General features: G+C 44.5%; 2 protein-coding genes across 4 annotated transcripts in view; one reads left to right on the top strand and one right to left on the bottom strand.

Moving 5' to 3' along the window:
- The window catches only part of UBN1 (ubinuclein 1), a 41,302-nt gene extending 34,192 nt beyond the window's left edge, over positions 1-7,110 (bottom strand). The window contains exons 1-2 of one of the 2 annotated variants that reach the window (XM_029219894.1): positions 6,940-7,110; positions 2,462-2,749 (exon numbers count right to left, since the gene is read on the bottom strand). In XM_029219894.1, coding sequence (XP_029075727.1) covers positions 2,462-2,710 — 249 coding nt within the window. In that variant the 5' untranslated portion in view covers positions 2,711-2,749; positions 6,940-7,110. Of the gene's footprint in view, positions 1-2,461; positions 2,755-6,939 lie in introns of those variants that run through there. The other variant, XM_029219896.1, reaches the window with a different exon arrangement.
- A 672-nt stretch (positions 7,111-7,782) lies between these two features.
- GLYR1 (glyoxylate reductase 1 homolog) overlaps positions 7,783-23,683 on the top strand; it is a 36,311-nt gene continuing 20,410 nt past the window's right edge. Inside the window, exons 1-5 of one of the 2 annotated variants that reach the window (XM_029219743.1) lie at positions 7,783-7,871; positions 8,911-8,947; positions 10,106-10,185; positions 20,402-20,540; positions 21,088-21,330. In XM_029219743.1, coding sequence (XP_029075576.1) covers positions 7,834-7,871; positions 8,911-8,947; positions 10,106-10,185; positions 20,402-20,540; positions 21,088-21,330 — 537 coding nt within the window. In that variant the 5' untranslated portion in view covers positions 7,783-7,833. The remainder of the gene's footprint in view (positions 7,872-8,910; positions 8,948-10,105; positions 10,186-20,401; positions 20,541-21,087; positions 21,331-23,683) is intronic. The other variant, XM_029219745.1, reaches the window with a different exon arrangement.

Below are 23,683 nucleotides of genomic sequence, written 5' to 3'. Positions count from 1 at the left end.
GAAAACCTACCCACCTGGAGCAGTGCTGGATTTAATGCATACTCCTTAATGCCCTGCAAACAGCAGTCATCCACTATTTCCTGAATGCATGAAGGTCCAGCTCTGTCTAACACAGCATCTGGAATGTAAGCTCCTCTCTGTCTAAGCCCTCCGGGGCCTGTATTTGTACCAGACTTAAACCATTACCACATTGTGACTTCTGCTACCTGTGCTGGTGTAATTCTCCTAAAACATCTACGAGAGCGCAAAGTTCCTGTGAGGCTGGGACAGCAACTTTCCCACATTTACATAGTTCTCAGCATCCAGCACAGTGCCTTCACATTCTAAGATATACATGCTAAGTGAGCTAATACATGAATGTGTCAGATTACATTGTGCTTTGAACACTGCAGAGTAGACACGGTAATTCAGGAGTTCTGAATCTGAAGGCCAGGAGTGAATCCCCTGAAATTGGATCCAAAGTTCTCTGTGTAAGCCCCATGCATTTTTCTGCAATTGAGGAGGGCATCTGAACCCCCAAAAAGGTGAAATCAGAGCACTGGAGTTCTAATTTCAGTTGACCTACTAATTTGGTTTGAGCCCGTAAATAAATACCTTAACCAATCCCTGCTACTTTTTATTCCTCTCAAGGAAGAAAATCCTGTTCCTACTTTGGAAAAGAGTTCATGAATGGATTTGAAATTACTTTTTCTCATCCTGACCACTGGCCCTCATACAACAGGCTGACCCCTGGCACAGACTGAATTGGCTTCCATTAAGCCAATCAGATCTTTACCAAGGAAACACATTTTTATCTGAGTAAAGAAAAGTGGATAATCCTAACCAAAGGCACTCACCCCAAACAGCACAACCATGGATTAGAATGCTGGAGCACTGGCTCTGAGGCAATCTGCTAGAAATCATGCACCTGCATGATCTCATCCACACACACCACACCACCCCCACCCCGCAGACACACTGTGAGCCGGGTACTAGCCTAATCCCCATTTCACTGAGAGCCACTCTAGAGATCCAAATGCTGCAAATGCAGGACCCTACTCACCTTTCCCTCAGAGGCCAGCCTAGCACACAGGTATACAGTAGGTGCTTATAAATAAATGCTCTTGACCTAGCTCCTACTCAAACTGTATGATTCCATTTATATGAAATACAAAAACATGCAAAACTGATCTCAGCTGTTAGAAATGAGAACAGTTGTTACCCTTGAGGGCTGAGGCAGTATTTTGGGAGGGCATAAGGAGAGTTTCTAGTGTCCTGGAAAATGTTATATTTTGTAATCCAGGTGCAGATTACATGGGTGTTTGTGAAAATCCATCAAACTGTATGTTTATCATACATGCACTTTTCTTATGTACATAATTCAGTTAAAAAGTTTATAAAAAATTTTTACAATGTTAACGAATTGCCAAAGTATCAGTAATAACTGAAGCTGGGTAATGGGTACACGGGGGTTATTATACTATTCTCTCTACACTGTACATGTTTGAAACATTCCATACTAAAAAAGTAAAACAAGTCTGCCAAGAAAATAAACAGATCGTTTAAAAAACATTTAAGAAATCAAACTGGGACTTCCATGGTGGCGCAGTGGTTGGGAATCCGTCTGCCAATGCAGGGAATACAGGCTCAAGCCCTGGTCCAGGAAGATCCCACATGCTGCGCAGCAACTAAGCCCGTGCGCCACAACTACTGAGCCTGAACTCTAGAGCCCGAGAGCCTCAGCTACTGAAGTCCGCATGCCTAGAGCCCGTGCTCCGCAACAAGAGAAGCCACCGCAATGAGAAGCCCGCGCACCGCAACGAAGAGTAGCCCCCACTCGCTGCAACTAGCGAAAGCCCGTGTGCAGCAACAAAGCCCCAGCTCAGCCAAAAATAAATAACTAAATAAACTAATTATTTAAAAATCAAACTGGTTCTCAAAAGCCCTAAAGGCTGCTCAGTTCCAGTGGGGAGTGGGGGATAAGAAATCCCAACAAAAACAAAACCCACAAAAATAGGTTTCTATCCGTCCAGGTAAAGAAACTATCCAGAATATTACTTTTCAAAAGAGATAAGCAGGCTGTGTCTTTTGCTTGCCCTAATATTAGGCACAGTGAGATTCCCTTGGAAAAGAGAAATGTCCAGCATGAAATTCCAGCACTGGAAAAGCCAGGGACTGGTCACACTTACATGTAACATTTATAGACTTGGTATGAAAAAATCTGGTTATTTATTCATATTAGTTAGCCATAATTCAAATTAGCCTTGGATGTGCCATACATTTTCTCTAGCATAAATCAGGAGAATGGTTCTAGAAAGAATTCTATCCCTTCCTACCAGAGGAAAAACCAGCAGACCTTGTGCTTGCTTTGTGGGGGAGCCCAAAGCCCCTCTAGTGCTGCTTCCACCCTCTGGAAGCCCCATCCACACACGCTGCCCGGAGCATTAGATCTGCAGAGTGAGCTGGGGTCACTGGGGTATACCTTGTCTGCAGGCTGAGGTCCTTTCACCTTCCCTCGTAAGTTCTTCACCAGCTCTGGGTAGAAGAACTCTGGGCAGCGCTTGTGATCTGGCTCAAAGAGGGTAAGTGTGATCCGAACAGCTGCTGCAGCCGGCTCAGAGTCCTGATGCTGTTCTGCTCCCCCAACCTCCTCCTTCCGGGATTTCTTCAAAAATGCAGGATTCAAAGAACCTGGGAGAGAGGTGAACTGGACCCTGTGGGGCTCCGACATGGCTACCAACAAGTCTTAACAGGTGTCACTGCATGGCTTCTGTTAACATTGAAAAGAAGAGCCAGGTCAAACCGAGATGATAAAAATGGTGATTTTTCTTGTTCAGTTATACAGATATAAGTTTAAAAAAAAAATTTCACTGTCAAGAAGAATCACTGTTAAATTTATCTTAATTACCATTTGCTGCTTTTTTCTTAATAAATACTATTTATTTTAAATATAAAAAATTTCATATAGATATGAAAAGCACCCCAAATCCTATCATTCAGAGATAATCACTGTTTAGCATACTTCCTTCCAGTCTTTTTTTTCTATGCATATTCACTAGATTCTTGACACTAGAGAACCCATGCTGATAGAGCCTTAAAGAATCCTCAGAATTGCAAAGAATCCTAGAGAAAATTGGTTTTCATTTAATTTATCCAATACATTTTTTTTTACTTCTGGCTGAGAATAACCTCTGTCTTAAAACCTCTTTATTTTCATCACCAGCAGTTTACTTTCATGTAGGGCCATTCTTCACAATGACAGTTTTCATCAGTTCAGAGAAGTGCTGCCTACCCCAGGATAAGTAAGACCACTGTCTCAGAAGTAGTGTGGCTAGGCTCACTTCTGAACACCAGCCTCTCACCACCCAAACTTGGGCCTCAGCAAAGTGACAAATTATCACAGGCCAAAGACCTTCAAAGTTGCTTGGAAATGATCAAAGTATATTGTGAACTACAGAATTCCAAGGATTTACAGAATATAAACATGTAAATCATACTATATATTGTGTGTGTGCTTTATGTGTAATTTTGTGTCCTACCTTTTAAAACCCACATTCTACCACACCAATAAATAAGAATATTCATTGTAGCCTTGTTTGTATATGAAAAATGACAGAAGCAACCTGAGTGTCCAGCATTAAGGGAATGGTTGAAAAAATCGCAGCTTTTTTATTGATTTGTAAGCGCTTTTGACTTGTTATAGATATATAAATAATAAATACATAATGCCTGTCATAGCTCTCATACTTTCTCCTGCTTTGCTATTTACTGTTTAACTTTGCATAGAGTGAGGTATGTTGAAAGAAATTTTAGCTTTTTATGCAGTTAAAACTAGGCTCTTTTCCCTTATGGCTTCTTCCATTTCTTTTATGCCTATAATGTCCTCCTCCAACCAAATAATTCTTGTAGAAGAATTTACCCATTCTTGTTTTATAGATGTATTTTTCACATTGAACTCTTTAATCCAAGTTGAATTTACTATAAGGTGAGAGGTGAGGCCCTAACCTGCTTTCTCCCCAGCATCAATCACCAAATAATTCCTCTTTTCCCTTCTGATTTGGCATATATCATATGTCTTTAATATCTTAAGGTCTATTTCTGAAATGCATCCTGTTATATCCATCTAGTATCTAGATTCCTGAACCAGTACAGCACTGATTTGAAAAATTCGATGGTATATTTCAACAACTTAAAGATTCATTTTTATTATTCTTTTAAAAGTAATACTTGGCTATTCTAGCCTATTAATTATTTCAGATCAATTTAAAAATCACTTTGATAAGTTTCCCCAAAAGCTCACTGCATTTTGAATGTAAATGAATCATAAATGTGAATTAGTTCAGGAAGATTTATATATATCTTATATATCCATATACATCATGTATATCTGTATACATGCAATATTCACTTCTTCTATCATGACCATAAAATTGTGATCTATAAGACCAGGTAAGGGAGTAAAATATCTAAAAATGAAGAGTTAAAATAATTTGAAATAGGAAACAAAGCAACTGGCAGCAAAACAGGTTGGTGATGCAAAAGACCATCATGCACCAAGATATCAAAAGAAATTCCCCTAAAAGAAACTTTCAAGGCCCCCACAACAGTCGTGATTCTCTGAATTGTGGAAATAAATCCCAGCTGAAAGGGATTTCATAAAGGTCCCCCCCCACTCATAAAAGCAGGCAAAGTGAAGGTGAAGGTGAAGGCATAAAGGTCCCCTACTCATAAATGCCGGCAAACTCTCACTGTAAGAAGAGAATCTGCATGTTAACTGATGGGATGCAGAAAGGTCATCTTAGAAGTGGGAACTAGGTCCCTGCCCTTGACTAGGCAGTAATTTTAAAATGTAACCTTATCTCATCCCAAATCAACCCAGATGGTAAAAATTCATCTCTTGGTTGTGTAAGTGACTTTGCAGGCCTGCGAAAATACAGAAATAAGACTAGAAAATAAAGTAAATCAAACCTACAGCATATTAACACTTAAATTTTCATTTAAGTTTTACAGTCATCGTGATAATTGCTGTTGCTTGTTACTAAGTCATTTCAAACATTTAAGAGAATCAGACATTTTAATGAATGATGTTACACTTACAATTTTAATTTGAAATGCTTAAGGTAATATAACTAAATTTGAAAGTGTGCTTTTAAAAGACCTGACTTACATTTACACGTTTATTAGACTTAAAAGAGTTAAGTCCTTGGAAAGATTTAACTTCTAGGTTTACAAGTTCACTGTTTTAGAATTTTGAAGTATTTGAGAGAACAAGCACATAAAGCTTTAAATGCTGTGTAAAACATTTAAGGGAATTTAATTTCGTAAAAAAGAGCTCATTGTTTACGGGAATTTAATCTATTAAACTGTTGCCTTAATTGAAACTTTGTCAAAAATCAAACATTTTTATGTAAACATTCTTAGGTTTATAAATAAAAGATTTGTCGACAAAGCTTAAAAGGCTTTAAAAAAGCTAAGCATTTAAATACTCGATTTTAATGAGTTGACCATTCATTCTAAATATTTATTTATTTATTTATTTATTGTTGGCTGCGTTGGGTCTTCGTTGCTGTGCGCAGGCTTTCTCTAGTTGCAGCAAGTGGGAGCTACTCTACATTGCGGTGCACGGGCTTCTCGTTATGGTGGCTTCTCTTTGTTGCAGAGCACAGGACTAGGCGTGCAGGCTTCAGTAATTGCGCTGTACAGGCTTCAGTAGTTGTGGCTCATAGGCTCTAGAGTTGCAGGCTCAGTAGTTGTGGCACACGGGCTTAGTTGCTCCGCAGCATGTGGGATCTTCCTGGACCAGGGCTCGAACCCATGTGCCCTGCATTGGCAGGCAGATTCTTAACCGCTGCACCACCAGGGAAGTCCCCATTAATTCTAAATAAAAGTACAGTATTCTACAAACAAAAGCATCCCTCTTAAAAACCTTCAACTGATGTTATCCAAGAAATACTAGCCTCCTTTTCCATCTCAGATTATTCCCAGGAATAGTACTTTTTGTTGTTGTTACATATCCTCTTAATCATATATTCAAAATGATTATTGGTGAAATGTAGAAAAACTGAATTTTATGCTGATTTTGTACTTAGTCTGTTCAAGGAACTCTTATTTATTTTAATGGTTTTCCCTTAACTTTGTTTTTAAAAACAGGCCATCCCATCATCCACAAAAATGAGAATTTTGTCTTCTCCTCTCTGAAAAATTATGTTTTATTTTTGTTTCATGTCTTATTGCATTGGCTAGAACTGCCAGGATATCAGACAATATATTCTTTACCATGTTCCTGACTCTTAACGGAAATGTCTCTAGATCCAGTGTGAAGTTGATTTAAGATTCATGTATTTTATGAGGTCATTCAAGTATCCTTCCTCAAAATTTAAGAATTTTTAAACTAAGAGAGTGTGTTGAATTTTATTAAGGTATATCCTGGAAACTTAAATACGCTTTAAATGATCAACTTGTCTTTAAAAAAACACAAAATAGTTAACAGTAAATGACAGTTCCTGAAAACAGCTGACGGTACTTCAGGGAAACCGAACTCCAAAGAGAAACCAGACAGCGGACAAGCCAGTTCGCTAAAAGCCCGCTTACAACCAGTCTCCGTACAACAAAACGCCCATAGGAAACGGCGTGTGGATCTGCCACCTTTTCAAGCAGGCGGTGACTCAAGAAAAGTCCGGTTCTAAGTTAAGTCAACACCTGACTTAACTGTTTGGGTTCTGGAACTGGGATTGGGACCTTTAATTTTTTTTTATTTTCTCCCTAGGATGTTGACGTTCAGGCAGACGCTGTGTTGAACTGCTGTTCACAGTTCCCCATTCAATGGTTTAGTTTTAACGTACTGAAACTACGCCTAGCATCTGCCTTCCTGCTGTCACAACTGCCTGCTCCCAACTTCCCTAAAAGTGTCAAACTACAACAAGGCTTACGTGAGAGCCCGGTCCCGACAAACACACGCACCTTTGTCACCGGCGCAACGTAGGCTACAGCCCCACGGGCCGCACTCGTCCCCCCGCGGCCGTCCTCATGCCGGCCCGGGAGCCCGGGATGCGGCGCCGCTAGCGGCCGACCCCCGAGCCATGCCTCCCGGCGGGCGGCCGCCCTGCGCCGCGGCCCATGGCCGGGTCCCCGCGCGCCCGGGGGGAGCTTCGCCGGCCGTGCCGCCGCGCCGACCCAAGAAGAAGCGGAGAGACGCCGGCTCCACGCCGGCCAGACAACTCGGAACCTCGGGGCGGGCAGCACTTCGCCCCTGGAGAACTTGCGGCGCGGACGCAGGCTCGGAGCGGCTCCCCCGACGCCGGCCTTTAGAAAGCGCGCTCCGAAGGACCTGTCCGCCGCCCGGGGGCGACCACGCAGAGCCCGCCAGGTGCGGGGCCCCGGACGCGGGCGGAGGCTGTCTTCCAGGCCGCGCTGAAGTCCGTCAGGGCAGCTGCCGGCGCGGCAACACGGCCGGCCCGGGGGCCCGCGAGGGAGTAACGGCCGTAACGGAAGCGCCGAGGGGGACCGGGCTGGAGGCCAGGGCCCGGGGGCGGGGCGCCCGCAGGGCCGGCTCCCTATCTCGTTTGGCCGGCCGCACCGTCGCCGCCGCCTCAGACCGCGGCGCTTCGTTGTCACAAGCCGGAGGGAGGGGGAAGGAGCCGGGAGTCTCCGGGATCCGGCGCGCGGAGACCGCTGCTCCCGGGTCACGTGCTGCTAGACCGACCAATAAGCCCCTACGGGCGCGGTAACGTAAAGGCAGCGGCGTGGCCGGTTACGGCCGGCCCCCGTCATGTGACCGGGCTCACTCCAATGGGCGGCGCCGGGGCGACCTGATGTTCCCGACGGCCCGTGCGTCGGCGGTGGTTGGGTGGTAAGATGGCGGCTGTGAGTCTGCGGCTCGGCGATTTGGTGTGGTGAGTCCGGGCTGCCAGGGCCAAGCGAGGTTCGCGGGGAGCTGCTTCCCTAGGCGTGAGGTGCACGGCCCGCCTCGAGGCTGCTTTTCTATGCGCTCCAGGTCGTGGAGAGAGGGCGAGACAGGTGCCGGCGCTGGGAACGAAGCCGGGCGGAAGGGGCAGCCTGGCCCCGGGGGACTGAGTCCGAGGGTGGCCGCAGCGGGCCCGGCTCTGAGCCCCAAGGCTGCCGGGGTAGGGCTGCGTTCCGGACCCGGACGCTGGCGGCGGGGAATGCCCGGCGCCGCGCGGCTCCGGGGGACGCCCGGTCCTCGCCTCGGGGTCTGGCTGGGGCTCCCGGGAAAGGAGGAAAGCCGGAGAGCCCGCGGGGCCATCTCGTCCGGGCAAGCCCGTCGAAACCTGCGTTGCGATGAAACTGACCTGTGCCGGCGGCTCAGCCGGGGGTGTCGAAACCGGACTGCTGGCGCTGCCCTGTGAAGAAATGGAAGGGGGACTTTTCCTTTACAACCGAAGGGTTGGCCGTGACCAGTACCTTCTTGGGTGCCTCTCGTGGTCTGCTTCTGTGTCCCAGACAACCGCCCGAACCGAGACTGACTGTCGCCGCCTCCCTCGAGCTGCGTAGCTCGTTTCTCGACCCAGAGGAAGGGCTTCCATAAGCATTTGTCAAAGCCGGGCTGGTGAATTAAACCAGACTTTGTAAGGGGAAGTCTGTGTTTACAGAGCGAACTGACCCCCACCCCCGTCACGTCACGGAGAGGCTCTAGACAAATGCCTCTTGGTGGTTTTGTTTTTCTGTGTTTCTTCTCACCAGCAGAATGCCCATACCTATGCACATAAGTCTACAATTTTGCATTGCATTTCTGAGGGACTTGGGCCTCTTGGGCCCAGATGTGGAAGTCACGTTAAGAACTCCGGGTTGCCAGCTTTTCTTCTGGCACTTGAGGGTGGAAGTGGAGATTTAGGGAAATAAATTGCATGTTGAGTGAGTTGAAGATGGACTGGCTTTTCCAGGGCAAATGCTGACTCTCTGTGTTTTCTCTAGGGGGAAACTTGGCCGGTATCCTCCTTGGCCGGGAAAGGTGAGTGTCTTGCTACTAAGACGTCTAAAGTTGGGTTTGAGGAAGGGGAGAATGTAAGATGTATTCCCTCTCAGTTTCTAGCATTGAGTTAAACTGGGCTTATTTAAATAACACTCGGAATTTTTTTCTCTTTAGTATCAGTTTATTTAGAAACGGCAGTATAATATAAACCAGGTCCTTTAATCTGTAGTAAGTTATTATTTTTTGAATCAGAGGTGGTTTGTGATAAAGTCTTTTAACCCTGAAAATCCATTCTAACTTGAATTTAGCTTTGCATTTAAATCTAACAAAAGGAGAAGCAAATAAATTTTCCAGGAAGAAAAATCTAAATGTAGGTTAGTGAAAAGTCAAAGTATTTTTGTCCCAACTAAGTTTAAATCTTTTTTCCATTTTACCATATGTGCTACTCCAGTGCATCTTTGCAGAAGTTGGCATTCCACATTTTGCATGAGGCGATCCCTCATAGCTTTCCAAATGTTCTGTTTTTATATTCTTGCTAGGAGCCCAGGAAATGTCTTTAGACTGTCTCTTTGCAATATGGCATTTTCAGTGCCTCAGTTGTTCTTCATTGTCGCTGTTACCTGTCTCAACTCTTCCTGCACAGAAGTATTTTTAAGAGTATTCTCTATATTTCTTCAGTGATGACAGGCTCACATTGCAGGGGGTAATGACGTTGGCCTTAGTTTCAACTGCTTTTAAAACAGGGCCGGGCTTCCCTGGTGGCGCAGTGGTTGAGAGTCCGCCTGCCAATGCAGGGGACACGGGTTCGTGCCCCGATCCGGGAAGATCCCACATGCCGCAGAGCGGCTGGGCCCGTGAGCCATGGCCGCTGAGCCTGTGCGTCCGGAGCCTGTGCTCCGCAATGGGAGAGGCCACAACAGTGAGAGGCCCGCGTACCACACACACACACAAAACAAAAAGGGCCATTTTAGTGAAAGGTATATTGTATCTGCTGAACACTGTAGATCATAGTAGATGTAGGGAACTCCTGGCATATTTGCACATTTCCACATATCTCAGTAGAAAAGTGACAGATTTGGACAGAAACTAGGCCCTGTGTTTGGTTTTGTTTTTTAAGATGTATTTCTTTTGTTTTATTTTTTTTCTTACCAACTTATACCTGTGGAAAAAGCCTTTTTCTTCCCTTTCATCCCCTAGATTGTTAACCCACCCAAGGACTTAAAGAAACCGCGTGGGAAGAAATGCTTCTTTGTAAAGTTTTTTGGAACAGAAGATCAGTGAGTAGTGCTCACCAACAGTTTCACTTTCCCTACGTTTGGGAGTTGCCCTGGGTTGAAGCTGCTTTGTGAATATTCTACGGATCCTAGTTCAGTCTCATTGTAGTCTGTAAGAATGGCATATCATTCTGGCTTCATACCTAAGTAAAAGGTGCTATTCTTATCTCCCAGAAATTGTCCTGGGCAGCTGTCCTGGGACCAGTGACAATGTCAGTCAGGTGGGAAGTGGGGTGCCACCTTCCAAATATGATAACCTCATTGATATCAGTTCTCACGTCTCTTTACCCAACCCCACAGGCAGTTCCTTTTATCAGGGCCATGTTTGGTTCTCTTTTAATGGCTGTTTATCATCGTAGCTCAGGCATGAGTTATGCGGTGAAAGCTAAAATTTCATTCATCTTAAAGTAATTGCTTAGTCTTGTTCTTGTAAAACTAGATGATTTGATCTAGTGTTCTAACGGTAAAGCTTTTTTTTTAAATCTTCATTGGAGTATAATTGCTTCACAATACGTGTTAGTTTCTGTTGTACACCAAACTGAATCAGCCATATGCATACATATGTCCCAGTATCCCCTCCCTCTTGAGCCTCCCTCTCATCCTCCCTATCACACCCCTCTAGGTCATTGGAAAGCACTGAGCCCATCTCCCTGTGCTATGCTGCTGGTTCCCACCAGCCAACTGTTTTACATTCAATAGTGTATATATGTCGATGCTACTCTCACTTTGCCCCAGCTTCTCCTTCCACCCCATGTCCTCAAGTCCATTCTCTATGTCTGCCTCTTTATTCCTGCCCTGCAACTAGGTTCATCAGTACCTTTTTTTTTTTTCGTTCCATATATATGCGTTAGCATACGGTATTTGTTTTTCTTTTTCTGACTTACTTCACTCTGTATGACAGACTCTAGGTCCATCCACCTCACTACAAATAACTCAATTTCGTTTCTTTTTATGGCTGAGTAACATTCCATTGTATATATGTGACACATCTTCTTCATCCATTCATCTGTTGATGGACACTTAAGTTGGTTCCATGTCCTGGCTATTGTAAACAGTGCTGCAGTGAACGTTGTGGTACATGTCTCTTTTTGAATTATGGTTTTCTCAGGGTATATGCCCAGTAGTGGGATTGCTGGGTCATACGGTAGTGCTATTTTTAGTTTTTTAAAGAAACTCCATACTGTTCTCTATAGTGGCTGTATCAGTTTACATTCCCACCAACAGTGCAGGAGGGTGCCCTTTTCACCACACCCTTTCCAGCATTTATTGTTTCTAGATTTTTTGATAACAGCCATTCTCACTAGCGTGAGGTGATACCTCATTGTAGTTTTGATTTGCATTTCTTTAATAATTAGTGATGTTGAGCATCTTTTCATGTGCCTCTTGGCCATCTGTATGTCTTCCTTGGTGAAATCTCTAATTAGGTCTTCTGCCCATTTTTTAACTGGATTGTTGTTCTTTTGTTATTGAGCTCCATGAGCTGTTTGTATATTTTGGAGATTAATCCTTAAGAGGTTTATAGTGTCTGGTCTTACATTTAGGTCTCTAATCCATTTGGAGTTTATTTTTGTGTATGGTGTTAGGTAGTGTTCTAATTTCATTCTTTTACATGTAGCTGTCCAGTTCTCCCAGCACCACTTATTGAAGAGGCAGTCTTTGTTGTATGTTCTCACCTCCATTGTCATAAATTAGGTGACCATATGTGCGTGGGTTTATCTCTGAGCCTTCTATCCTGTGCCATTGATCTATGTTTCTGTTTTTGTGCCAGTACCATACTGTCTTGATTACTGTAGCTTTGTGGTATAGTTTGAAGTCGGGGAGCCTGATTCCTCCAACTCTGTTTTTCTGTCTCAGGATTGCTTTGGCTGTTCGGGGTCTTCTGTAACAGTAAAGCTTTTTAACCAGATCTGTTTTAGAGTTGAAATCAGGACTATTAATTTGAGATTCTTCAATAGGCCATATAAGAAGTCACAGTGAAGCAAAGAATGTGTATTTGAGTTTCCAGCGACTTGTTTAGCTTTCTCATCACTCCATCAAGTTGATTGCCTGGGTCTAGCTAGATGGTTTGATTTAAGTAGTTGTGTTTCTATTTATGATTCTTACAGGAAAACGTAGCTTTGGGTTTGGAAAATGTCTGTGACTTTCCTGATATATCTAATACCAACATTTAAAATATACATTTCTAGAAAGCGATATATAATATTCCATAGGAAAATCTCTTACAACAGTATTTTTCACTGGCAAGCTTATGTGTCAGAGTGCTTACCCTGGTTTAGAGTTTGCATGGCATGTCTACCTTCACCAAAAACATATACAGACATACCCAGCCCCAGTTCTTGTCACAAACCAACTCAGCAGCCTTTTGGTGGCAATATTTCAAGGGAGTCACTGGCCCAGAGCTGTGAGAGCAAGAGACAATCTGGAAGAGGGAATGTTCTGGTAATGCCTTGAACTTACAGCAAAGATTGTCTGGATGCAGACAAGTATGATTGTACAGCCACACTCCACATTGCTGGACACCAAAGGGAACTTCCAGAAAAGCAAATGCTGTGGTCCCCGTCTTCCAGGGACTCAGGACAAGACATAAACTCAGGTGACAATACGTAAACATTTTAGATGGGATTAAGTGCAGAATGAGTGATGTGTAGAATTATTGTTAAAGGGTTCTAGAACAAGAAGAGATCAGCGGAGAACAGCTAGGTCAAAGAAGGCTGCTGGAGAGATGGGATTTAGGTCAAACTCTGGAGGATGGCTAGAATTTGGACAGGCAAGAATAGTAAAGGCATTCCAGGCAGTGGGGCTACTGTAAACCCCTGCGAGTTAAGTTGGATGTGTGGGCAGAGAGAGCCTTCCTGCGTGAGGTAAAGAACTTGTGCTTGGGGAGAACAGGGGCAACGTGGTTGGCCCAGCTTGGTTAGCTAAATGAAGAAGTACGCAAGTCTGAAACACAAATGGGACCTCATAGAAAGTGGGGAGTTAATCAGCTTACAGGAGACCTGAAAGCTATTGTGTTTTTATGATAATTTTTTAAATGCTAGAAGGCTAGAAGAATAAACTGTTGTCCCTGTGTATACGAAATACTACAAATAGGACACAGGAAATTGGAGCTGAGGGAATCTCAGCACTCAAGCACTCAACCAGGCAAACCTTTGAAGCCAGTGACAAGGATGAGTTTCCTGGAACAAAAATAACGTCTTGGTGGTGGTGATGATGTGATTTCTAACTAAAGTTCTTTGAGGAGATTCATAAGCAAGTGGATACACAGCTGTGGCTAGGTATAATATCTTTAGTCTTCTAAACCTCCTTGATAGTGTTTGTAAAAAACCATTTAAAAATTAAGCCATCAGGGAACATGTTAACTTTTTGTGGCTAAGCGGTTGCCTTCATGAAAGGAAACAAAGGTTAAGGATCTACAGTACGTCTCTAAAGGGAGAAGGGTTCTTAGTGATCAGTGTTAGGCAGATTTTATTTAGAATCTTTGTATTAACTGAAGGCAAAATCTCCGGATTGTTTGGTAGCAGTGAATTACTTTGGGGAAAGAGCTCTGGCTTGTTACCAGCCTAATGTATATTCAGATACCACTTTTGCCTGCTCTGTGATTTGGGCTGCTTCACTTTTCTAAGACTCTTTGTCCTCGTCCACATGTGGGGATAACACCCCCTACCTTGTAGTTATGAAGAAGTAGCATCACTTACTCATAATATTGGTTGGCAAGAGCAGGTGTTCAACAAACATCAGGTTGGGGTATAGATCTGTTACAAAAGAAAAAAGCTGATTAGAAGCAGGTGGCTTTAAGTAAGGAAAATGTGAGAGAGAGAGAGAGAGACAGACCCTGCCCATAGTAGGGCAGAGTGGGGAGGATCTGTGTTTGAAAAGAAAGGCATCTGAGAGTTGGAGATTCCTAAGAATGTCAGCCAGGTCTGTTGTTTTGACCATAAAGGCATTGAACACAAAACAGTACATTGTTACACCTTTTTCTGTTTGGTTGGTTTTGTTTTGTTCTTGTTACTCTTTTTCTTATTTTTACATTGTTCCTCCTTTATGTAAAAACTGTATCGTGCCTCACCAGGAGTACTATGTGCTGTCTAGTCTATCATCCTAATGGGATCTGATGGAACTAGTCAACATCGGGAAAGGGGACTGAATCAGGTGAAAGAGAGGACTCTTTAATGTGAAAAAGCAAAGACCAAGAAAAGAACACCATCAGAACTGGTGAAATAATGAGCGGCCTTAAAGAGACAAACACTGACTTGTTCATAAATCCTCAGGTGTTTTGGCAAGGGGCACCGTGAGTAGAATAAATGTTGTGTGACTGTGTTTAGGACATATATAAGGAGAACTATGTGAGACGTGGTTTAGACAGGAAATGTGAGTGGACTTTTTAGGGATGAGAATGACTTTTTACGGGCAAAGCTGTAAGTGGCTACAGCAGAGGCTGGACTCTACCTCACATTTAATGCTTGATGCCAGGGAGAGGGTCGTGTGCTCCTGGCACGTTCTAGGGGCTCCGTTGGTCACTGGGCCCTGACCTTGGTGGACATGTTCTGACCCAGTGAGGCTGTTCTTGTATTCCTGAGGAACATAGGATTCAGTCAGGGATGTTCAGTTTCAAAACTGACATGCTATTTAATGAAAATATAGAGAGATGTGATTTTTTTATATTAAGCAGGGACTTTTATTAAAGAGTAAAAAGGGCAGCTCCTTAAGATAAATCGTGATTTCAATCTTTTAGAAACCTGATTTTCTCTCTTCCTCTTCCAGAACATCTAGCAAATTATGTTGACTTCCCACTGGAAGAGGGAACCAGGAAGAGAGGGCCGGGGGTGATGTCACCAGGATGTCGACATAGTTCGTTCCTGACTTCACTCCCCCTCACAAAAAGGAAGCGAGGAATAGTCCTTCCCAACCAGCCTCCCCTGTGAGGGGAAGAACTTATATATAAGATGGCTGGATTCAGCTGAGCCTAGGTGGCTACATGGGAATTGCCCACAGTCCTTTTCTATTTTGCAAAAATTCAGAGGGGAAAATAACTTCAGTGTAATTTTGCCAACTCCACCACATGACCACATCAAAAGATTAAGTCTCAGGTACATGATGGCCCACTTCGAACAGGTGGCTGCTCATCAGAGTAGAAACTGAGCTCAGGGTTTAAAAGTTTCATCAGTGGCCGTGAATGGCAGAATGGAGGGAGTTCATTTAGTTTGCAGGTGCTCAAAAAACCACCAGAAACAAACCAGTTCAGAGAATACCATGGGCAAACAATGGGTAAATCCCAAACAAGAGTTTCTGTAGCAGTCAGGAAACAAGGATTTAAGTGATAAGACGTCCAAGGTCCCAGCCTGAGGTACTTTTTACATCAAGCTAGATATGAGATGGGACAGCCTGGTTGTGAGGTGTCTGAGTGAGTGCTAAAGTAACTTCTAGAGGGAATGCCCTGGCGGTCCAGTGGTTAGGACTCCTCGCTCTCACTGCCGAGGGCCTGGGTTCAGCCCCTGGTCGGGGACCTAAAATCCCACAAGCCTCGAGGTGCGGCCAAAAAAATTTTTTAAATAATAATGAAGTAACTTCTAGAAAAGTTTGTGGCTCATAATTAGAAGCATAGCAGATTGGAACCATCTGAGCATCCCCTTTTCTTTTCACCTGGCACCTGATTGACCCACTTTCCCTGCATCCAGCACATGCAATGGTTGGAGAATTGAGCCAAGCAGATAGTGAGGGCCACTGCTCCGTATTTGGAGTGAGCCAGCAGTGTCCCTCTGCCAGAGCTGGACAGTAGTTACCCTAGAGAGCTCTGAGCAGGTTCTCCCCTCCCAGCGCCAACAGCAGCTCCTGTCCTACAGGTGCCTCCCTTCGTGGCTGAGGCAGTGGACCCCAGGAACAGGTGTCATGCATGAAAAGAAGTGGCTGGCCATGTTGGTGTTGGCAGTGCAGCTTGAGAGCCTTATGCAGCATTTGGGAATGTTTTCAAGTTTTGGAAACAAAAATCTTCTAAATCTGTTTTCTCTGCTAGTCTTTGTTTTTTGGGTTTTTTTTTTAACTTTTTTTTAATTTTGGCTGCGTTGGGTCTTCATTGCTACATGTGGGCTTTCTCTAGTTGTGGCAAGTGGGCTTATTGCTGTGGCTTCTCTTGTTGCAGAGCACAGGCTCTAGGCGCACAGGCTTCAGTAGTTGCAGCACGCAGGCTCAGTAGTTGTGGTGCACGGACTTAGTTGCTCTGTGGCATGTGGGATCTTCTCGGACCAGGGATCGAACCCGTGTCCCCTGCATTGGCAGGCGGATTCTTAACCACTGCACCACCAGGGAAGTCCCTGCAAGTCTTTGTTGATGTCTGTATGATAATCAGTTGCTTGAAATTAACTGAAATTGTTAGTTATTTGTTTTGTGGCTTTTTTGGTTGTTTTGTTTTTTGATTTGCATTTTTTTGGGTGTCTTGATTTCTGAATAGCTTAGACTTGGACCTGTAACTCCTCAGTAATCCTCAGCCTCTTTCATTGGTTTAAGGGGGTATGGGGCAAGCATAGGAATTATTTGTGAAGTACTACAGTACTGCCCAAATCCAGATGGAGAGGTGAACACACATCTCTGACCTCATCCTTATTCTCACCTGTGGGCTATGCTTACGTGTGTGTACTCTCTCTCTCCCGCCCAGGTTATTGTTGCTGTGAAGTCTGAGACACATAGACGAGGGTGCTTGAGATTGTTCATAGACTGGCTTCTTTACTATGATATCATAGTTTAGTTTTAATTTAAGGGGAAAGCAGGCCAGAATTATGGAAGTGTTTGAAAATGTGAAATTTTAAAATTTATTTTGAGTGTATAATCGGAAGGTGGCTCAGTGGAAGTTTTATATTCTCAAATGGAAGGCATTTGTGGGAGGTGTATCAGAATACCAGCGTACGTTTGCTGCTCTTGGCCATGTTACAGGTGCTGTTACACAGTCAGCCAGGCAGTAGCTACCCACCTGAGCAGACCTATACAAGGAAGTCATGGGGGAGAACCCTCTGGGCAGTCAGGGTAGCCCACGTGCTAGAGCAAAGGCCTTTATCGTTGATATGTTGTTTTTTAGGAATAATAGATATTCGTGGTTTCCCTGCAAATCAAGCTGTAAACCGTTGAAACAATTTCATTCATCCTCATCCCTCAGCCACCCAGTTTCTGGCCCATAGGCATCCAATTATACTAGTTTCTTATGGCGAGTCCCTCCAGAGACACTGCACATCATCATGAAGTTACATGCTCCTTTTTCCTCGTCTTTACACAAGTGCTTGCATACTACACACACTGTTCTGTATCTTGCTGTTTTCCACTTAGCCAAGTATCTTAAGGGACCTTCCATTTCATTCTTTGTAATGATCTCACTGATTGCCAGTTAGCTTGTTTTCGGGCATTTCTTCTACAAACAATGTGTAATTAACTTCCTTGTATATAGAAGCAATGCCGGTTCATTAGACACAACTTGACTAAGCCTGATTTTTTTGACTTCCCAGCCCACAGCAAATTGGTTGGAAAAGGTACAGCTCCATCTAGGCATTGGGAGCTCGTTAAGAGGGAAATCACAAGTTACAGCTTATATCAAGCAAAGAAACAGAACAGTCACTTTAAAAACATACAAACAACAGCAAAAACTACAAAAAGCCTCCGCAACCATACATTATTTAACCCAGAGGTCAGCAATCCAGCCCCTCTGAAGGTGCCTAGGAGTTGTCATTTACTGGGTGATTATTGAGCACCAGTTGCATGCCACGCCCCGCCTGATGGGCCTCAGTGGATGGAGAGTGGGGCTTATTGAAGCTCCAGCTGAAATTCAAGCTTGCCCTTTTTAAGGAGACAGAGTTTTGCAATATAGCCTTCGGAGAGAAAATTATTGAGATGGCCAAAGTGAATTTCAATTCATCTTGCTTTCAAGAGATAATCTTCCTAGGGCTCCAGTGGGCTGGCTTTTTATTTACTGTTTTTCTGACGTGACAGGATGTTTCTCCAACAAGAGGTTGATTTCTTAAGTAGATTAACATTTCTTGCATTTATCGTGTTGAAGTCATATTTATACTGTCAGTTCTTTTAGCATATTATTTTCACTTTTCAAAGATGGTCATAAGAGGAAAATTTTAGTATCTCAAATGCCAGTCTTTATTTAGGATGAGTGTTTTGTTGTTTTTTTTTAATGCGGTACACGGGCCTCTCATTGTTGTGGCCTCTCCCGTTGCTGAGCACAGGTTCTGGACGCGCAGGCTCAGCAGCCATGGCTCACGGGCCTAGCCGCTCCGGGGCATGTAGGATCTTCCCGGATCGGGGCACAAACCCGTATCCCTGAACCCATATCCCCTGCATCGGCAGGCGGACTCTCAACCACTGCGCCACCAGGGAAGCCCCAGGATGAGTGAATACTGACTGTGCTGTTCTCCTGGCAGAAGTCAGTAATACACTTAAAATGCTTCAACTAACAGATAGGCATGGATTTATTAGTGCTTCCTCCACAGATGTTCTCACCTTTCCACTTGAATCAGAGGTTCATGTGAGGGGGTTGAGGAAGAGGGAGTTAGGGATTCTTAGAGTCTCTTGTCCCATCTCAAGGGGCTCGATGAAAACCACCCAGTCTTTCTTATGCTAGGAACTTGGGCAGGTCTCAGCTTCTGACCTGAAGCTCGGAGAGGGAGGAGGCTTCTCCTGAGGACTGTGGGTCTTTAAGCTTCATCACTGATACTTGTGTCACCTTAGAGCTGCCATTTAATCTGAAACTTTGACTTGCTTTTCAGGGTGTGTCTGGCTTTTCTTCTGACTGTGCTGGTGGTTTGTCCTTAGAAATGCTGTAAATGCACTTGCTAAATAATGTAGGCTCAAAATTTAATTCCATTTTTCCTCCTTGTAGATCAGACCCATTGGGTCTGTTGTGTCCAATTTCAAACCTCAAGATGAGTTGGTCACTAGAAGGGTACCTGCTTACTTCATCTCATTGGAGCCCTGTGCAATAAGACCAGCGTCTGAGTGCCCGTTCACTATTTCATTCTCCCTAGTCTTGTTTACCCATAGATAACATGCCTAGTCCTAGTTTGCAGACTGATGGTCCAGAGATTGTGTTTGTGCAGACCCGTCATCACAGCCATTAGCACAACCACTCAAAGCACAGGTGGCTGTTGCTGGGTTGGTAGCTCTATTTTTATGTGCAGAGGTTAGCACTTTTACTGTTATTAGTGAATATTCTCTAGCTTTCTCTAAAGGAAAGAATCCTAAGTTAGTATGATAGCCTAGTTTCTATATCCTTGACTTGACCCACTTTTTCTGAAGGTTATGCTATGAAACCTCTGAGTATTGCATGGTAAAATATGTAAATCAACTCTTACCTTGCCAAGCCTATAAAATTCTCTCCATTATTACTGGTGTTCTGGAAACTGAATGTCATTTAGGGAAACCACAAAAGCCAGCTGGGGCAGATTTATGCAGGTTAGTATGGTAGGCCAGTTATTCCAGAGTTGATGGCTTTTTTCATTTTCATGTGTTTTGCATTGGTGGTAGGAATTAAAAATCGGAAGAGTATGTTCCCTTTCCTCTAATCTCAAGTAGAATCTTGTTTTTAAAAGCCTCCTTTTGTGACTACTGCCCTTGTTCCAATGTGTCACAAGTTTTGTGTGGTTTAGTAGCGCTGGGTACAATCATTTATGAACAAATAGAGGCTCCAAGGCTGCAGACATTTGTAGAAGCAGCAGATTTTTGAAGATGTTGCCTTTCTTTAGCCCTCGTAGCCTCCCACATTCTCAGTGGATTGACAGGTCATCATTCTGGCTCAGGCTCTTGATGGACAGTGATGCTGCTATGGTTGATAACGCTTCCAAGAGCCCTGATTCCCTGGGATCCACGTGGGGCCATTTGTACTGTGTAATGAGAATGGGAGCGCATCTACAGGTTTCCTCTGCCCTGAGCTAGTGGCAGAGTATGTGTGTTTCAGTGTGGAAGGCTGGTGACTAAGAGTGGAAATAACCTGCAGTGCAGTGATTTTATTTGGAGGATGCTGATTTTGGTGCTGGCTGTTTGACTTGTTTCAAGAAAACATACTTTTAGGCTCAAGAGTTTGGGGTGGTCAATAGCATGTTTTGGAAAAAGATGGAAGGCTTGTTTCAAAATCCAGTTAAACCAAACAGGTATTTGCATTCTGCTGGGGTGAGGTCTTTGATAGTTTTGGGCATAAGCAGTGTGGATCATATCCTTTTTCTCTGTTTTCTGCCAGTGCCTGGATCAAAGTGGAACAGCTCAAGCCGTATCATGCACATAAGGAGGAAATGATAAAGATTAACAAGGGAAAACGATTCCAGCAAGCTGTGGATGCCGTAGAAGAGTTCCTCAGGAGAGCCAAAGGAAAAGACCAGGTGAGAGGCTTCACGATTCTCACTTTATGCTGACTCCAGACTGGTTATTTTTGCATAGTAACTGACAGATTAAATATCGCCCGAACCCAAAACTATTCTTAACGCAATGCCAGTGGAGAGAGAGCTACTTCAAATCTAAGGTATCAGTGTTTTGCTAATCAACTTGAAACTCCATGCATGTGGCTGACCTTTCTGGAATAGATTGTTGCTCTTAGGAAAGTCTCTTGGACCCAGGAGAAGTATCTCAGCTTTTGAGTATAGCACAGGCCTTCTCCCTTTTATAGCATGGAGGTTAGGAGCACGGCCTCTGGGCTATATCCACTCCCTGGGTGTAAATCCAGTTTGGGGACTGTGGGCAAGTGACTTGAATTTCTTTTTCAATCCACTTCCCCAAATATAAGTGGAGTTGACAGCAGAGCCTACTTCATAGGGTTGTTGTGTGGATAACACACGTAAAGCACTTATCACAGGGTGTGGCTCCTGTAAATCATGGTAGTGATGGTGGTGGCTGTTGTCGTGGTTATCATTATTATTATTAAACTTTCAGACATCGTCCCACAGTTCTGCTGATGACAAGAATCGGCGTAATTCCAGTGAGGAGAGAAGTAGGCCAAACTCAGGTGATGAGAAGCGCAAGCTTAGCCTGTCTGAAGGGAAGGTGAAGAAGAACATGGGAGAAGGAAAGAAGAGGGTGTCTTCAGGCTCCTCAGAGAGAGGCTCCAAGTCCCCTCTGAAAAGAGCCCAAGAGCAAAGTCCCCGGAAGCGGGGTCGGCCCCCAAAGGATGAGAAGGTTTGTTTTATCTCTGTAGCTTCTGGGATTAGTGACTTTCTTTTGTATACCCGAGAGCTGAGCTCTACGGTATGCTTCAGCTCCCTGAATGGACGTAGAGTCCTCTGCTATGTGCTGCCCTAAAGAATTCTGCAGACCAGGGGAGGGGCACGGCCTGGATGCACGGGTGGACCAGATGGTCGAGGGAGGAGAAGGGTCCACTTGAGCCAGCGTGGAAGGGCTGGCACTAGAAAGGGCTGAGCAGGAAAGAAGGGAAGGCCTTCCATACACAAAGGGCGCAGCCCACGTGGGCTCGATGTTAGCATGCAGAGTCTCAGTACTGGTAGAGGACAGGAAGGAGACCTGACAGGTAAAGATAGGTTGTCACCCGATTGTGGAGAGCCTTGAGGTCTAAGCAGTGTTATACTGTCATGGAGTCAGTAGGGGGCCGTGAAGGTGTTTGAGCTGGATGTGGAGGTGGCAGTGTGCTCCCAGCTGTGTGTTAGGGATCATGGCGGGCAGAGAAGAAAGGCTCAAAGCCAATGAGAAGGGTAACTTCAGGTGTGCGTTCATAAGGAGCTTTCCTTGGCGGGGGTGGGCGGTGGGTGGGATAGCAAATATTGAAAGGAACTGTGTGAGAGGCACTTCAGAGGAAGAGTTCATAAGATTTGGTAACTGGTTACATATAGGGGATGATGGAAAAAAGGGAAGGGAGATGATTTAAAGTCTGTGCCTGGGGAAATGATGATGCCTTTTTTCTGAGCAGAGGAGTAAGGAGAGGAGCTGGTTTATGGGGCAAGAGGACCAGTTCTGTTTTGAGTGTGATGCATTTGGAGTGATGTCTAGACTGCCAGGGAGGCTTCCAATAACATAGGATGGAAATGTAGGTGTGGAGGACCGAATATCTAGAGAGGACGTTGGATCCATGCGACCAGATGGGGATTGTCTTAGGGGGAAGCAAGGAGAGAGAAGAGTGAAGGGCAGAAGTTGGCTTTGCAGAGAGTATGCACATAGCTCAGGGTTGGAAGAAGTGGGCAGAGCCGGCAAAGTAAAGCAAAGCAGAAATAATATACCTCTCACCTTCTTCCCAAAAAGATTTGTATGAGTCTTAGAAGCCAAGGGAGGAGAATTTGAGGTGAAGGGGGTAGTCTGTCAAAACACAGGGGAAGATTGTTAGAGCAGGATCAAGGGGTTAGAAGCCAGATGGCTGGCACAGACAGACGGGTTATGAGGCCGTGATGAAACGCTGAACGTGAGATCAAAACTTGCAAGTTCAGACACCAGTGAGACCGGGCAGGGAAGGGAGAGAGTGCTCAAGCAGGAGGTTGGGCCAAGAGCATTAGGGGTGGCAGTGGCTACTGTCTGGGGAGGCCAAGGCCCCCCCTCAGGATTACAGCCAACTTTTGCCAAATCGTCTGGTTTTTCTCAAGAGAAGCTGGAAATAAAGATTTTTTTTTTTTAAGTGAAATGTTCCAGTTTTAAATGTTAGAAGCTAACTCAAATTTTTAAAACACTTTTAGGTCCAAAGGAACATCTCTCTGGACTAGATTCAGCCTGTCAGCTGCCACTGTGCCATCTCTGCATTAGAGAAGGTCCTTCTCGCTGTTAGATGACCTAAGACAGAGAGTAGATGAGAGCAGCTGTAGCGGTGGGGACAGCCAAGGTGACCATGAGTGCAGGGAACCTCCAGCCAAAGGTAGAAAAAGTTTAGAAATTGCCAGGAGCAGTGCATGAAGAACTTTTCAGGGGGTATGATCTGATTTGATCCAATTGAATTGATTTCCTGGGGACCCACAGAAATCTGGGCTGTCAGGTTTTATACTGTTCTCCAAATTCATGCTGTCTGGTAACTTAAGCCATGGATCTCACCAACTCCTGTGCTCGCCCTGGAGAGAAACTTCTTTTTGGATAAAGGGAGGTATAAAGGAGAGGTTAGGAGGAGGACCTAGAGTTTGAATCATGACTCCGTGACTTGTTACAGCTGTGCAACCTTGGCCAACTGCCTTTGCCTCAGTTTCCTTGTCTGCTCATTGAAAATAATAAAGCCTCTTAGGTTTAAGAATTAAATGAGTAACACAAGCCAAGTACTTAGTGCCTGCGACACTATACATTCAATGAACATTGTACATTTATTATTTTTTAGCAGTAGCCTGTTGTGCAGTGAGAGTGTGGTTGTTTTAGTGCAACCCCAGGGGCTGCTGCCAGGCTTACTCCTCACAAAAGAGTGTGTGTTGCTATAGTAATTGTCATTTGGCTGGCGAGCTCCTCTCTGAAACAGCACAGTAGCCTAGCTGATAACTGGGCAGAGCCCCAGATGATTGCCGTTCTGGGCCATAATTCTCTGTCCCATGAGGATTAACTGAAAAGCCTGACC

The sequence above is a fragment of the Monodon monoceros genome, unplaced genomic scaffold (genome assembly GCF_005190385.1).
Source record: "Monodon monoceros isolate NGI ecotype Baffin Bay Population unplaced genomic scaffold, NGI_Narwhal_1 Super_Scaffold_13, whole genome shotgun sequence".
Taxonomy (NCBI): domain Eukaryota; kingdom Metazoa; phylum Chordata; class Mammalia; order Artiodactyla; family Monodontidae; genus Monodon; species Monodon monoceros.
The sequence above is the reverse complement of the archived record's forward strand: the minus strand, read 5'-3'. Positions and strand labels throughout refer to the sequence as shown.